This window comes from Carettochelys insculpta, chromosome 7 (assembly GCF_033958435.1).
Source record: "Carettochelys insculpta isolate YL-2023 chromosome 7, ASM3395843v1, whole genome shotgun sequence".
Classification (NCBI taxonomy): domain Eukaryota; kingdom Metazoa; phylum Chordata; order Testudines; family Carettochelyidae; genus Carettochelys; species Carettochelys insculpta.
Window position 1 is genome coordinate 56,311,234 of NC_134143.1, and position 15,095 is coordinate 56,326,328.

A 15,095-nucleotide genomic window follows, 5' to 3' on the forward strand; every position below is an offset into this window, starting at 1 on the left:
CCCTTCTGTGCACATATGGTGCTTGTACCAGCTACAAGTTCCATCAAGGTCAAGGCAAAGTTTGGGATTGGCTAACAGCTCTGTGACAATCCTACTACACCTAAAATGGGGATGGGGAACTTATGGCCTTGTCCTGGCTTGTGAAGGCTACCCTCACCCCTAAGCCTAACTTGAGGGGGGTGAGGGGAGTGTCTTGGGAAACAAAAGCTAAAATCCAAACTGAAGATAAGTGCCTCTCCAATAAAAATGAGTTCTTCTGTGTTACACACAGATGTTTTAACAGGAGAATGCAGGCCAGACACAGTGAGTATTAAAGCACTTTGCAGATTGTTATACAGGTTTTCTGTTCAGGTCTGTCCACATGCATGGGACAGATGTGGTCAAAGCAGCATGAAAGAATGAGAATTTAAAATAAAGTGGATCTGAAATATTTGTGAACATCATGTCTCTTCCTTTTATTGTCCTCTTATTTAATTTTGCCAGAATGTAATAGGTTAGATAAAACACAACTGGCTGTGTACCAGTGTAACTCACATACCTAAATGTGGTTCCCTATTCCATTTAGTGGCACCTAGACCATTTAGGCAGAGAAAGAGTGAGTCTCCCCTACAGCCTTAGTTGAGAGCCTGTACACTTTTAGCTCAAACAGTACAGGCTCCTGCACTAAACTCTAGCGGTCCCAGGTTTGAGTCTGCCTGTGGATGGTAACACCAGCAATTTAAATACTGGAGGCTACTGAAAAATTTATTGTGCAAGTTACCCTCTGCCATCAAGGATGCCTTCTGGAGCAAGAACTATTCTGTCCTAAATCTTCATCCCACTAACTTAAAAAAATAATTTTGCCATATCAAAATGTCAAATTGTCTCACTTACAGTATATATTTGGGGTTGCTTGGCATTTCAAACCCTGAAAATACCCGTATTTACCATTAAATAAATAATTTTGGGGTGATAAAGGGAAGGAGAATATAAATTTGTAGTACAGGTACTTTTTGGTATTGTGATTCTAAAGCATAACTAGTCAAGTGTATCAAATAATAATTTTAAACAAAAGCAATTTGATTGTAATCTTTTGTTTCTGCAACTAACAATGTTTTGAAAGCCCACACACAAGAACGGCTGATATTAATGTAAGGTATCTAACACATGCACATACACACGGCACATGTCTGCTAACGAAGTTCTGTTATTTTTCATTCACACAGCATTTCTATACCTGCTTATAGTTGGGATCTGAGAACTTGCATCTTCACTAATATCCAGGCCAGCAAAAAGAAGATTACTGGGCCAAACTCCTTGCTGGGGTTCCCCTTCCTTGAAATCAGACACTACAGACCAGCTCTTTCTGCTAGAACTGGAGCAGGAAAAAGAGAAACACTCACTACATACATTTTATAAATATATTTCCTGTTATTAATCTCTAAATAACAAGAGTCCATCATCCTTTTAGAGAACATTTTCAAAATATCACATTCTTCCTGCTAACCTCTGAAACGTAGCACAAGTACAGGTCATACCTCCCAGTCCCTGGTATGGTACTTTTTGAGACTTGGCCAGTCCTGAACTAGGGAATCTGCCAGACCCAGACAGGTCAATGCAGGCCCCTCTGCAGCTGCTAGCTGTGGGGCTCTGCTCTGGCAGCAGCCGAAGGGCTGGCACTGACCGCGAAGGGACTGCAGGGGCACTCAGGGGAAAAGGCAGGTGGCTGTGAAGCCCTGCAGAAGCACACCCAGCCTCATGACTGCAGGGTTCTGCAGCCATCCTGCCTCTTTCTCTGACCATAACCCCATCCCCACTGCTTCCCCTCCCTCCCTGAGGGGGAGCGCCAGAAATGAGCTACTTGTTCTTTGGAACCTCTGGGAGGCCAGGGAAGAAGTTACTGAGTGCAGAACCTGGCACCCATGGGGATGCCAGACCACAGGTGTTGCCCGATTATGGCAGCCTGGATTATCAATGGATTTTAGCCAGGGTAGATAGGAATGGTGTCCCTAGCCTCTGTTGGTCAGAGGTCGGAAATGGATGACAGGAGAGGGATCACTTTTGTGATTACCTGTTTTGTTCACGTCCTCTGGGACATCAGGCATTGGCCTCTGTCAGAAGACAGGATACAGGGCTAGAAGGACCCTTGGCCTGACCCAGTATGACTGTTAAGTTCTTACGGAGGTCCAATCTATATACTGACAAGGTCAAATTCTGCTCTTGTTATCACCTGAGCAACTCCTCTGAAATCAAAGCAATAAACTGAGAACAGAATTTGGCCCATATATGTTACGGCACAAGAACTGGATTTCTAGATACTGATGAGAAACCTCACCAAAATGATGGTAGGCAAGAACCCCAAAAGCCAATGTAAGGTTACAGTTAAGCAAAAATTGTCATAGCCTTGTTTCCTACACATTGTCTCCTCCTGTGGATAGGGTCTGGGAGGCAACAAAAGGACAAAATTACACCCTTGAGATGTCTTGAGATTTGTGGGTCTCTAGGAAAACGCTTAAGGGACAGACCCTGTGAGAATCTTCCTAGGTCTTTTCTGTCTCAGGGCAGTGGCCAAGACCAATCTGAAGGTTGGCTTCAACAGTTTTTGACATCTGAATGGCTGGAAAAAATACTCTGAGTAAGTTTGCAGCAGACAAATAAAAACTTGCAGGAATCATAAGGACAGCATTCTGCTCCAGGCCTACGGGGAGTGGCTATTGTTCAGATTATTTCTGCACGCACCTTCTTGCCTAGCTACACCTCCCAGTCCTAAAAGGCTCTCTTGCCACACAGAAGTAATGCAGAGAGGTTCCCATGGGCTCTGAGAAGTGGAGGGAAATGTTGCTATGCAGCCAAACTAAGTCACATTGAATATATTTATGGCCATTTGGGCAGTTCTGCCATTTCATTCCATCCTCTCCGTGACAGAAAAGGGGAGGACAGGGAGATGACATGGTCCAAAGTAACTACAGTTTAAAAAATGTCAGGAAATCATTTTGAAACGAGTGGTTGAAATGTTTCAAATTAAAACAAACAACTAAGCTGCAACCCTCTCCTACCCTTCCCCCCAAATTTGAAATTAAATTTGCAAATTCCCTTCATTTTTTCCTATAAATACAAAGGCTGCTCAAAATACCTCAAATTTCAGAATGTTACATTTCAGATTTAAAAAAAATGGGAAGGGAAAGTAATGAAAACTGCTTTGAAACGCCATTTATTTCTTCTGAAATCTTGGGTGGAGTCTTGATGATTTACTGTGTTTCAGCTATTTGCATTGCTGCAACAATCATGTCAGCTTATAGTCCACTGTTGAAATATGCAGAGATTTAAGCTTTCTGATACATCAGTTACTGCTCTTTGGAACATTTTCCACTTTAAAGACTCATGTGAGGGAGTCGAAGTCCTTTACAAATAATACAGTGTAAGCCTTTCAACATCCATGTTAAGATTTTCTCTATGCCATGGAGAAAATGCTGCACAGAGAGATTCAGTGCCTTGCCCAGGCTGACCCATTTGGGGGCTTGTCTATATAGTGAAGAAAAGTGCGCTATGTGGATATGATTTCTAAAGCATGCTAACATGTAGACCCAGCAATGTGTATGAAGTATTTCCAAGTGTGCACTAACATAGGACTGTTTCTAACAGCACTACATTAAAGTGTACTAGGGAACTGTCAGTGCACATCAGGTCAGTGTTCATGGAGAAATGAATCCACAACACACCAGCAAACTTTAGAAATCATCACCTCATGGTGCGCATTGCTGCACTGCGTCAACAAGCCTTCAGCAGAGACTAGAACACATATTTCTCAGCCCAATATTTCAATTACAATACCATCTTTCCATTAACCTTCTAATTCTGTTATGCAATCGGTAATGTGCTGAAAGGGCCCACATACAGGTATCAGAGTGGGGTTTTGTATCCATTTTTCTTAACAGTTCATAAATGCTGAAACTAAAAATAAAAGGTGCTTTTTGATTACTGAAAAAAGAAAATATATTTCAAAAGAATTGTTTAGAGATAGGAATGAAGGAGTAGAGAGAGCAAGTAGGAACTAGTCCATGCAGAAGATCTTGGAAGTTAATTCCAGGTATGTTATAGATGTGGGTACAAACAGTCCTCAGTTTTAATGAATACAACCAATAAATAGGATGTGCACATGGAGATGCAGTTTCAAATACATATGCCTCTTTTCACCAATTTAAAATTCATGTACACTGTAAAAATGTGCTGCTTACCATGCTATCTATAACACAGTGCCAGCAATTATTAATCCCCATCTCACCCAATTTCTTTCCCTCTCTTGTCTCACTTATCCTAAAATACACTGTGTTTTACAAACAGGAAATTAAAGAGCCAAAGAAATAAGGCAGCAAGAGGCCACATTAATGCACATCAAATGGTAACATATTTCAAAAAATTGACAAGAAATTGAAAATTTTATTAATTATCTTAAGCAAGTGTACTATAGAATGAATAAAAAACATCAACTGGCTAAGACACTGTATTATCTCCCTAGTGGGAAAAAATCTGCATAGCTGCATGTGGTGTGCAATGAGCACATTAATAAACAGGGAAGAGAAATGTGTGCCTTTGAAATTCTCCTTCTGCTGAAGTTTACATCACAACTTGAGTTAATTTTGTCAAACAAGCATAAATTACACATCTGGGGCCTCAATAATTTTGGAGATGCATATAGACACTTCGTGTGATATTAGGAACTAATCCAAGAAAGAACATGTTTTCATCTATAGACCTGGTCAGTAATATTAAAGTGTTTCCACATGTGACAGATGCATTCATACTTCATTAGAGTGCGCAACACTTCATCAACTTCATTGTATTTCCAAGAACAAAACCAGGAATTTGTCCACATGAACTGTCTATTTATTTATCCAACTAATTTTTGATGGAAACTTTCTTATTAAAACCAGTTTTGACTGTTTATGTCTTTTCATGCTGCTTGCTATTTAAAACATGGAGAGTGTGTGGTAGAGTTTTGAAACAGACTCTCTCAGACTTAACTCCTTTACATAAGTGCTTTGAATAACTTGCATAGTTATGATTATCCAAAGTAAGAGGTATGATTCTTTTTCTTTAAAATATAATATGCATTGAACCATGATAAGTAATGGAAATTTAAGCGTCTCCAACACAACAGTAGGCACAAGACAGCCACCAAACAGATTTTAAAACTGGTCTCTCTTGCGTAAACCTTTTTCCTACAAAGTTGGTTCCCTTGGTTATCATCATGGGAAGCCCAGTGATAGCCTTACTAAATGCCAGTGCTTGTGGGATTTTAAACCCAGCCTGCCGTATGACAATAGTGGTTTGTTTCATGTTCACTCTCAATTTACATCATTGCTTCCAAGAAGAAAGATGAGCTAAATGTCTTGGACAGTTTGGGAAAGTATTGTTCTTACAGCACTGGATTACTGTATTTGGCTCTTGTTGGGTTAGGAACCAGTTTTGAGAAATCTGTACTTGCAGGAGGGTTACTGTTGAAAAATATTTGCTACTACCTGACTTTTGTACAGTAACTCCAATTAACAGTCACCTGAGTCCACCTGAATAGTCCACTGTGACTATTCAGAAAGTAAGGTACACTCTGTGTAATTAAGTATGAGATATAGTGATTACATTAAAAGGAATTTTTGCCAGTTTTCATGATTTCTGTTGGACATTTTAAAATTAAATTGAATTATTTGCCTAGGTATTATAATAAATAACACAAAGGGACAAGTTCTGAGAGGCTCTGAAAACAGATGTAATGCCTCGCAGAATGAATATACTCTTACACTGTAATAGAATCATATTCAGGATGAGAACAACTGCAGCCAGGGACGTCTGTAGGGGAATCAGGTCCTGGGGCAAACCTGCTCATCCCAGTCTCCCAGGCATGGGGCCCAAGGCAACTTCCCAGCTGCCACAGGCCGTGCCCCACCCGGCCCCCGTCTTTCTCTCCCCGCAGGCAATGGGGCCCCTGGACTACTCAGGGCCGAGTGTGTGGGGGAGGGCAAGGGGGGCAACATGGATTGTTTTCCCTCCCCCTGCACTCACCACAAGGGCAATGGGAGTGGCAGCCTGCTCCACCTGGTGTGCCTTACCGCCCTCCCGGTCTACTGCACCTTGCTTCTCTGAAGGCAACAGGCACTGGAGGGGCACTCTACTTCCTGCTGCTGCAGAGAAGTGAGGTACAGGGGCTGGGGTAGGGTGTGGGTGGCACAGCACAGCAGGGCAGAGCAGACTGCTGCTCCCCCCACCCTGGCAGTAAGTGCAGAGAGGAGGTTACCCCAGCAGCCTCTCTTGCCCAGCCCTTGGCCCCAGGTAACTCCCATACCTCCTGTCCATAGAATGGTTGGGGTGGCCACATTGGGGCCCTCGACAGAGTGGGACTTGGGCTGGCTGCCCCTGTTTGTCCTATGGACAGAATGGCTTTGCTTGCAGCTTCCTTACCTACACTGATCCTGTTGTCTCTTAGATTGTAAGCTCTTTTTGTTCTGTGTTGTACAGGGCCTAGTACAATGGAGTCTTCGAATACAAATTAATAAATAATTATGATAATAATAATTGTAATAGCCAGGGGGCTGTGAGCAGGGGCAGGCCGCTCCCATAGGCATAGCCACTGAAATAAACTGGTTACTCCATCTGACCATCCACAACATATGTTGCAGAGGCTCTGCAGAGCAGCCTCTCTCTAAATCTTTCATAATTCAGGCAACCAACTTTTGTTCTGTCAAAAAGCATGTTGCACCCTTGGTAAGGATCGGAAGTGGGTACATTTATAACACTGTGGCAGGGTCTACGCTTACGAAAAACTTCGAAATGGCCATGCTCATGGCCAAATTGAATATTATTAATGAGGTGCTGAAATAAACATTCAGAGCCTCATTAGCATGCCACTGGCTGTGGCACTTTGAAAGCGCCACATTTCGCTCGCACGAGGCTCATGTACACAGGGGTCCTTCTTGAAAAGGACCCTGCAAACATCGAAATCCCCTTATCTGCTGACAGGAATAAGGGGATTTCAATGTTTGCAGGGTCTTTTCAAAAAGGACCCCCACGTAGATGAGCCGTGCACAAGCGAAGCATGGCACTTTTGAAGTGCTGTGGCTGGCAGCATGCTAATGAGGAGCTGAATATTCATTTCAGCACCTCATCAGTATTCTTCAATTTGGTCATTAGCATGGCCATTTCGAAGCTTTTCGTAAGTGTAGACATGGCCAATGTGAATAACAGTGGAGGAAACAAGTCTTAAATTACTGCACATATCATGTTCTGGCCTCTCTAAAACCTATATATAAGTATACTAGGTACTGTACATAGTCATTTTAACACCTCAAAGACATTTCTCAGTATTTTTGTGTCCCAGGGAAGGTTTTATTAGGATGATCACAGGAGATTTAGATGGCAGCTGTATTATGGCAGCTAGAAAGTACAAATTTACAATGATGAATTTAAAAAGAAAGATAATTTTAGTTACTGTTAATATCCTTTGCATTGTGATGTGCCATTTTGCATACTAACTCGTTGCCCATGAGTAAAACAGATTTTGAATAGTGATGGCCCACTAGCCATGTTTGGCAAAAATACACAACCAGTGTTTTAAATAACAGAGCTGAATACAGATTGAAACTCTCTAATATGGAACCTGCTCATGCAGCAACTCCATAATCTGGCGTGACTTTAGTTAGTCAGATGACTACTTATGTGGCCAATTTTCCTGCAGTCCCATTAAGTTTGTTTACAGCCACCAGTCCTAGCTCTCAGTGTTCTGTGCTGTTACTTAGCTGTAATTTATCCATAAATAAGAGCCCAGTAAACTGTGCAAGTGTTGGTAATGTGCTAGACAATATTGACCTCCTGTTGTCCAGCAAATCTCTCATACAGCACCAGTCAGATCCCAACGATGTAGGATGAGAGAGGTTCAAACCTGGATTACATTCTCAATATGGACCCTATGAGAAAGAAAGTCCGTTTCCTACCTTGTGGCCCTTGTAGTCAATGGTGAGACGTTATCAGGCAGTGGTTGAGCAGCAGCAGTTGTAGGTGAAAGATTCCCGACGTCATGACCACCAGATCTTTCTGTACTCTTCTTCTGCTGCTTTTTCTTTTTTATATCTTGCTCATTACCAGGAGGTGGGCCTGGTTCTGGAGCCAGGGCTGAGGAAACATTCTGCAACATTAAGGAAAAAGCTTAAATAAATAGCTCATAACGTTGAACTTCTTAAATGTAATTATAGAAAAGACTTTGCATATGAAATTGCATTTCTTTCCTGATTAACACACTCTGTAGTCACTCCAATGCAGACTTTTCTTTGTGGTCAAAGTTGAAAGCCAGAGACACCCAGTGGACAAAACAAAACAAAACAAAACAAAACATTGTGTATGTCAGAAGCAACTGAAAAGACGTGAGCATTCAGGATGTACTAAAAGTGTAAAGGAAAGAAAGAAGAGTCAACATCCTGTAGCCTCCCAGCAAAATCTGATAATCTCTCATGGCCGGTCTTTGTTACAATCCTTTGTTGGGAGGGACTGATGGCTCTAGGGTGGTTTATTGTCTGTGTGGATACCCAGATTGTGGGCTTTTCAGTCTGGCCTATGTATAAAGCCCCTATCACTACATCGTCTGAGTAGCTCCCAAATTTAAAAAGAACATCTCCTTCTACCAACCGAGGTTGATTAAAGTATAAAGTTTGTGTGCAAAACAGGTAGACTCTGTGGGGTGTATACAAGCCCTCCTTTGCAGCATAACAGTCAGATTCTTCAAGTCCCTGTGTGGTGTCATATTGCACATGTACAGCCAGTTTTTTCCTAGAAAATCTGTTGTTTCCCAGAACACTCTGGGGACAGAATAATTTTGATAGGATTTTATGTTGTTTTATGTGTGACTCCTACTATTCATTACCACAATTTACACGTTACCTATGCACATGTGTTTATTTATATTATGTACAGGTTGGTTGAACCTCTCTAATCTGGCACCCTCAAGACCTGACTGTTGCTGAACTAGAGAATTTGTGGAACCACAGGGGGTCAATATAGCTTAGCAGTATTACCAATACTTTCACTGCTTACTGGGCTCTTAGAAGACATTTGGGTAAATTACAGATAAATAACAGCACAGAACGCTGAGAGCCAGGACTGGTAGCTGTGAACAAACTTTACGGGACCACGGGACACTTGACGACATCTGTGATAAGTGGCTAACTAAAAATCATGCTGGATGACAAATTTTGCCCGACTAGAGAGTGCCAGATTAGAGAGGTTCAACCTGTGTTTGTTTATATTACAGTAGCACCCAGAGGCCAAGTTTAGGACCTCTTTGTACTATGCATAGAGGAAGATGTACTGGGGCCTTTCCCAATTGTTTTATAATCTGTTAAACTAAGAAGCATGTAACAAACGTAACAGGAAGAGGGAACAAGAGAACAAGGGCAACAGTAATGAGAACATGGGTCCACTGTCTAGCTATAGGCACAAATTGAAAGTTACACACCATTTAGAGTTATATCCCCCGCCTGTTATGAACAAATCTTCTGTGACTAATCCAATTCAGTTTAGAATGCTGTTTTTTTTCCAAATACCTGTCTACTGTCAGTGACCTGGCATTTAAGACATTATGGCCCATAATCAGCCTTGAACTACACTTGTACAGAAACCCCCAATATACGTGATTTGAACTCGCACTTAACTTGTGTTAACATGAGTCAAAATCCTGAGGTTCCCAAGGGCTGGAGGCTGGTGGGAACACAGCTCCCCCACCAGCTCCCCGCTCCAGCCTCCGGCTCCCCCAGTGGGGGGAAGCTGGGTGGGCAAATAGCCACCGTGGTGCAGCTTTTCCTTGGCTTCCCCCAGGTGCGACGGCTTCTTCCCAGCTCTCCACCACCGTGAGAGCCAGGAAATTGACCAGTGCACCACTTCCTGGCTCCCACAAGCTGCCATCTGGTTTCCAGATCCCCCTGACTTGTGCAAAATTTGAGTTATGCAACATTGCCTAGGAATACAACCCTCACATAACTTGGAGTCTACTGTATAACTCCAGTTTGGTAGGGTAGAACTTGGTCACATCAAATATATATATTTAATATCACTGCTCTAATAAATATACTGTGCCCAGAAGTGTATTTATTGACTCAATGGTACTGAGCAATGTGAATAAAAATCTCTTTCTTGCCCTCACATTCCCCACTAGCAGGTGTCTGGGCCATCATCAATGACAGGAAAGTGAAAAGCACATCTCACCTAGTTAAGCAAGAATACATAGCCAGGCAATATCTAGTACCAGGATCTTAAAATAAAATAATAATGATCAAGGTGTATCTTTAAGCTGAAAGGGGAGAATTACCTTTTAAGTTATCAAGAACTGAATTTTAAAGTGGATATATGTTAACAGATTTCTAGTTCACTGTTATTTTCCCTCACAAAAGGATATACACATGGAAAGTCTATACCAAGCAGCAGAGAAACAATATTCAACTCTTTTAAAATTTTTTCAGAAGTCAGTCTCAAAGATATACAAACAAATTGTTGTACTGGATATCCACACAATATGTTCTTGTTGAAGTAGAAAGTTAGAGGCATGGATTCCACCACAATTTTTTTTTCACATGGTGAAAAAGGAATGAATAGTGTTCACTACACAAAATGTACGGTTAGAGACCTGACATTAAAGCAAATATGCATATGAAATTAAAAATCTGTTTGACCCTTTTGCAGTCTCTGAAGTGATCTGACATTACAATATCCACAGAAACAATTTAACCTATCAGTGGATCATGACATTTACTTTATTTTCATTCGATGATCACTGAAGAGGCAATTTTAAAAGTTTTTTTAACCCATTAAATCAGAAAAAGTTACTGAACTGAGATAAATTTTATTAAATAAAAAGAAATTGTGGAAAATCTTTTATAGTAGAAATCAGAAAACAATTTTTGTAAATTAAGGGTAATTAAAAATAACTGTGTATTAAAATAACGCAGGAGTGACTGACATTGAAGAAATACAAATACATCAGAAGAAACAGTAAATAGTTCAACACTGAATTTTTCTTTAAGCCTGATTTATACTTAGGGGAGTAAAATTATTTCTTCTGGAAAAGGAATATAATAGAAACCTTATTCAAGCCTTACAAAAGGACGGATCCCTTATGAAAGCATAAGGGCAAATCCACAACTATCAGCTTTTAGTATCCCAGTTGTGCTTCCTTCTGTGCAGTATGTTTGACCGGGGGCTAAAGAGACCAATGATTTATAAGAAGAATAGTCTGCTATTAAATGATTTTAGAATCTGAGTCAGGTAAATGATCCAGAAAAATCCACTGTTATCATATGGGAAACACTGAATCAGAAAGTTGCTTTAATGCAAAATTGGAGGTCTTACCCACAAAAGCTCATTACCTAATAAATAAATATGTTAGTCTTTAAGGTGCTACAGGACTGCTGGTTTTTTTATTCACAACATAGTTCCCCAAACCCTCACTGAATCATCCAGTCTGATCTAAAGCCCTAGCAACAGCATTAGCCGCTGCTATGGTATTGTATTACAAAATTCCAAGAGGCCTGACAGCTTCCCCAGCAGATCAGCAGGCTTTTGATAAGGCACCACAAAAATGATTGTTTAAAAATATAAATTTGTCCTGAAACACTGGGGAAGAGTGGACTTTTTTTTTCTTTGAATGAATGAAGTTGTTTCTTTTAAAATCTTCCCCTATGGTACATTCCTATATTAAACACACATCCTTTTATGGCAGCTGTTGGAACATGCCATACTTCTGACGGTAGCTGAAAGTAATCTTTGAAGAGTTACACTAAGTTTCCATTCCTAGTAACTCTTCGTGATTATTGGGAATGAAAAAAACAGATGGAACAAAGCTTTGAAATTCTTAGTCAATAAACCAGATCTTACCTTTTATTCTCTCCACACCTTCCATTGCTGTATACTAAAGTGAACTACAAATTATTTCTTTGATTGGTTTAAATTTTGCCTGTTAGAATCATCAGTTCGCTCACTCCAACTCAACAACTTCCTCTGTAAGAAGCTTATGGTGAACAATCTGAGTGCAGGTGAATGCTGGGAAGTGGACCAAAGGTCATCCCCATGGTGTCAGGAATCAGATTTCAGAAACAACTGCCAAGCTGACCAAATAGGGAGGGTAACACATGTTAACTGTTAGAGACAGCAGGCCACACATCTTTTCAGCCAAATGGTTTGCACATGTGTGACTTAGCAGGCTATTATCAAGTGAAAAAAATGTGGATGCAATACTCTGAAAATCAGAGATTCATCTGTAATACGTTGTGGCCAGTTCACTGCTCATTTTACTGCCTTGCACTGATTGCAGAAAAGGGCAGTGGAAAGTTTGTTCTTCCAAAACTGGGAACAGTAGAGCATTCCTCACGAATCTTGTTATACTTACAAATTAAATCAATTTCTTAAAACTGCAGCTGAGTCCTCGAGAAAAGAGCTGGCTGCTATTCACAGTGCATCCAAGCACATAGTGTGGGATTCAGCTGCTTCTCTTAAATACCTGTCAAGTTCCCTAATGCTTATTATACAGGAGTTGAGAGAGAGAGAGAGAGAGAATGTGTGTGTGTTCGTTCCATCTACATGATAAGACTAAATGGTTGTAGAGAACTGTTTGCACAGAGCTCCTTGCCAGGTCAGGTCCATCATTTGCGTTCTTGATGGCAAGGCCATTTTGCTTTACTGTAATCTCCTCTGTGTCAGGTAAATGATATTTTTAGTACTGAGGCCTTGGATGTTGTTGGTAGTTCAGAAGAGATTTTTTTGTGCAGTACTGCAATAACCAATGAAGCAATGACAGGTATACCTTCCTGTTTTAATGGGTGAACTTCTCTTCTGCTACTGCCTCCTCTCCTGCAGCAGTATCCCTCACCACAGCACCATAACCTTAATCCTGGCCCAGCATGGAGGAGTAAGTCCAGAAACACACAGAGGGTCTAGGCGGTCTGTACTCAGGACACTGCTACCTGGTGACCAGACCAAACCTGAGAAGCACTGCAACTCCCTGTGCCAGTTTGCACACCCGGCGCAGGAAGCCAGGCCCATCCCACATATGGGATGAGTTCAGGATAGGCTCATTCTTCAACATGCACCCATGATTGAGGTATCGGGTGGGGGCAGAATGCTGCTGCAAGTGGTCAGTGCCCCCAAGGTCAGAACTCCAGGAGCAAGGGAAAACAACCTGGAAAACTTAATGCACTTCAGCAGGGTCCACACAGCCTATTAATGCCCACTAGAAAACAGCCTCCCACCAGTGTGCACTAACACATCACATAGACGAGATTCTAGCGAATACAGAAGTTGATGCTTGACAGTACTCCGCATGAGAAGTCCTCTACCCACACTACAAAGGCAGTGGGAGCTTTCTGGGGCCCAGGGACCATCTTTTTGTCCTGTCTGTGCTCCAAGCTCAATGGACTTGGTCCTTGACTAGGGCTCATAGGCACAGTAGTGAAACAAATACAACATAAACTACAACTAATACGAGCTTCACATCAATGTGTCTTAAAAGTAACCCTGCAGGGACTACTTCTGTGGAGAAAGTAATTCAGCTTTCACACCCTTTCAATATTTAGACCTCCCTGCTGCAAGTGCCAGCTGTGCAGATTTTCCCATTTAATTTTATAATCAACACTAAGGACAAAGTTTAGGCAACTGAGACAACAAGAAAGCAAAGTAACAGAGAGGTAGCCGTGTTAGTCTGCATTCTAACCAAACAAAACCGCAGTCATATAGCACTTTAAAGACTAAGAAATCATTTTGTTAGTCTTTAAAATGCTCCAAGAAAGCAAAGGTAATTGCAAAATTCTGCTCAGAGACTTTGACTGTATGATCCTATAGTAGCATGTACTTTTCTTCCTTTTGTGTAATAAGTGCCCACCCTACAGAGATCTCTAACTGTGCGCGTAAAAAAAATGTAAATGCTGTGCCTCCTGACTTAGCCACCGTCTTAGTCTCATTGTCGCATGCAATATTTCTTCTACCTTGCAGAAAAAGCAATAGCACAGAACCACTGCATGCCTTGCACTGTTGGTGTTTATGACCTTTCTGTGCTACTGAGTAGTCGGAACTATTTACCCCCAGAACAGGTGCAGCACAGGCAGTGACAACATAGGCTTCTTCACAACAACACTCCAGGGTATTTCAGCCCTGACCTGCTTGAATGCATCCCAGAGATGCTTAAGTGTACTGTGGGACAAATGTGTTACAGCTACAGAACTACTTGCACATTTCTGGTAATTGCTTCATGTTCTTCACCTGTCTGCTTGGTTGTTGTGCAGCTGTCTGCTGCCCACTGGAAATTCTGGAAACTGCTGGGCTTCTTGGACCATGTGTCAAGTATGAAAAAAAAACCCAGCAACTCTGGTTTCAAGCAAAAACTGTAAGGAAGGTCACCTCCATTTTAATGGAAAATACACTGACAGACACAGATGAGGGAAAAGAATTAAGTTCACTTGCAGAAACAACTTGTAAATACTGAGTTTGTGGAAAGAGAACAGATGCAGATATAAAATAAACCTGCCACTTTAACTGGGGTGCGGGAGGGGAAGATAAGCAGTTCATGTTACTTCCTTTTTATAAGGAAGACAACTGACAGATAGGGTGCGTCTACACTTGCATTCTTCTTTCGAAATAGGCATGCACATGAGGTAAATCAAAATGCAAATGAGGTATATTTGCATATTCCATACCTCATTTGCATATTCTAATCTCAAAAGAGCTTCTTTTGAAAGAAGAAAGCCAGTGTAGACGCTGTTCTTTTGAAAGTAAACCCCATCTTCAAAAGAATCCTTCTTCCCATTAAATAAAGGGAAGAAGGATTCTTTTGAAGATGGGTTTACTTTCGAAAGAGCAGCGTCTACACTGGCTTTCTTCTTTCGAAAGAAGCTCTTTTGAGATTAGAATATGCAAATGAGGTATGGAATATGCAAATGTATGTCTCGATTGCATTTTCAGTTTACCTCATTTGCACGCCTCTTTCGAAAGAAGAATGCAAGTGTAGACACACCCTTAGGGTTGTTGCCAGTCATCTAGTTTGCAACCAAAATGCCTAGTTGAAAAGTGACCCTGGTGGCTCTGCTCAGCACTGC

At 41.4% G+C, this 15,095-nt stretch overlaps 1 protein-coding gene across 4 annotated transcripts in view; it reads right to left on the minus strand.

The window, feature by feature from the left end:
* Positions 1-15,095, minus strand: part of TACC2 (transforming acidic coiled-coil containing protein 2) — a 200,898-nt gene that overhangs the window by 157,407 nt on the left and 28,396 nt on the right. For 3 of the 4 annotated variants that reach the window (XM_075000515.1, XM_075000516.1, XM_075000514.1), the window contains exons 4-5: positions 7,962-8,152; positions 1,217-1,354 (exon numbers count right to left, since the gene is read on the minus strand). In XM_075000515.1, coding sequence (XP_074856616.1) covers positions 1,217-1,354; positions 7,962-8,152 — 329 coding nt within the window. The remainder of the gene's footprint in view (positions 1-1,216; positions 1,355-7,961; positions 8,153-15,095) is intronic. The other variant, XM_075000517.1, reaches the window with a different exon arrangement.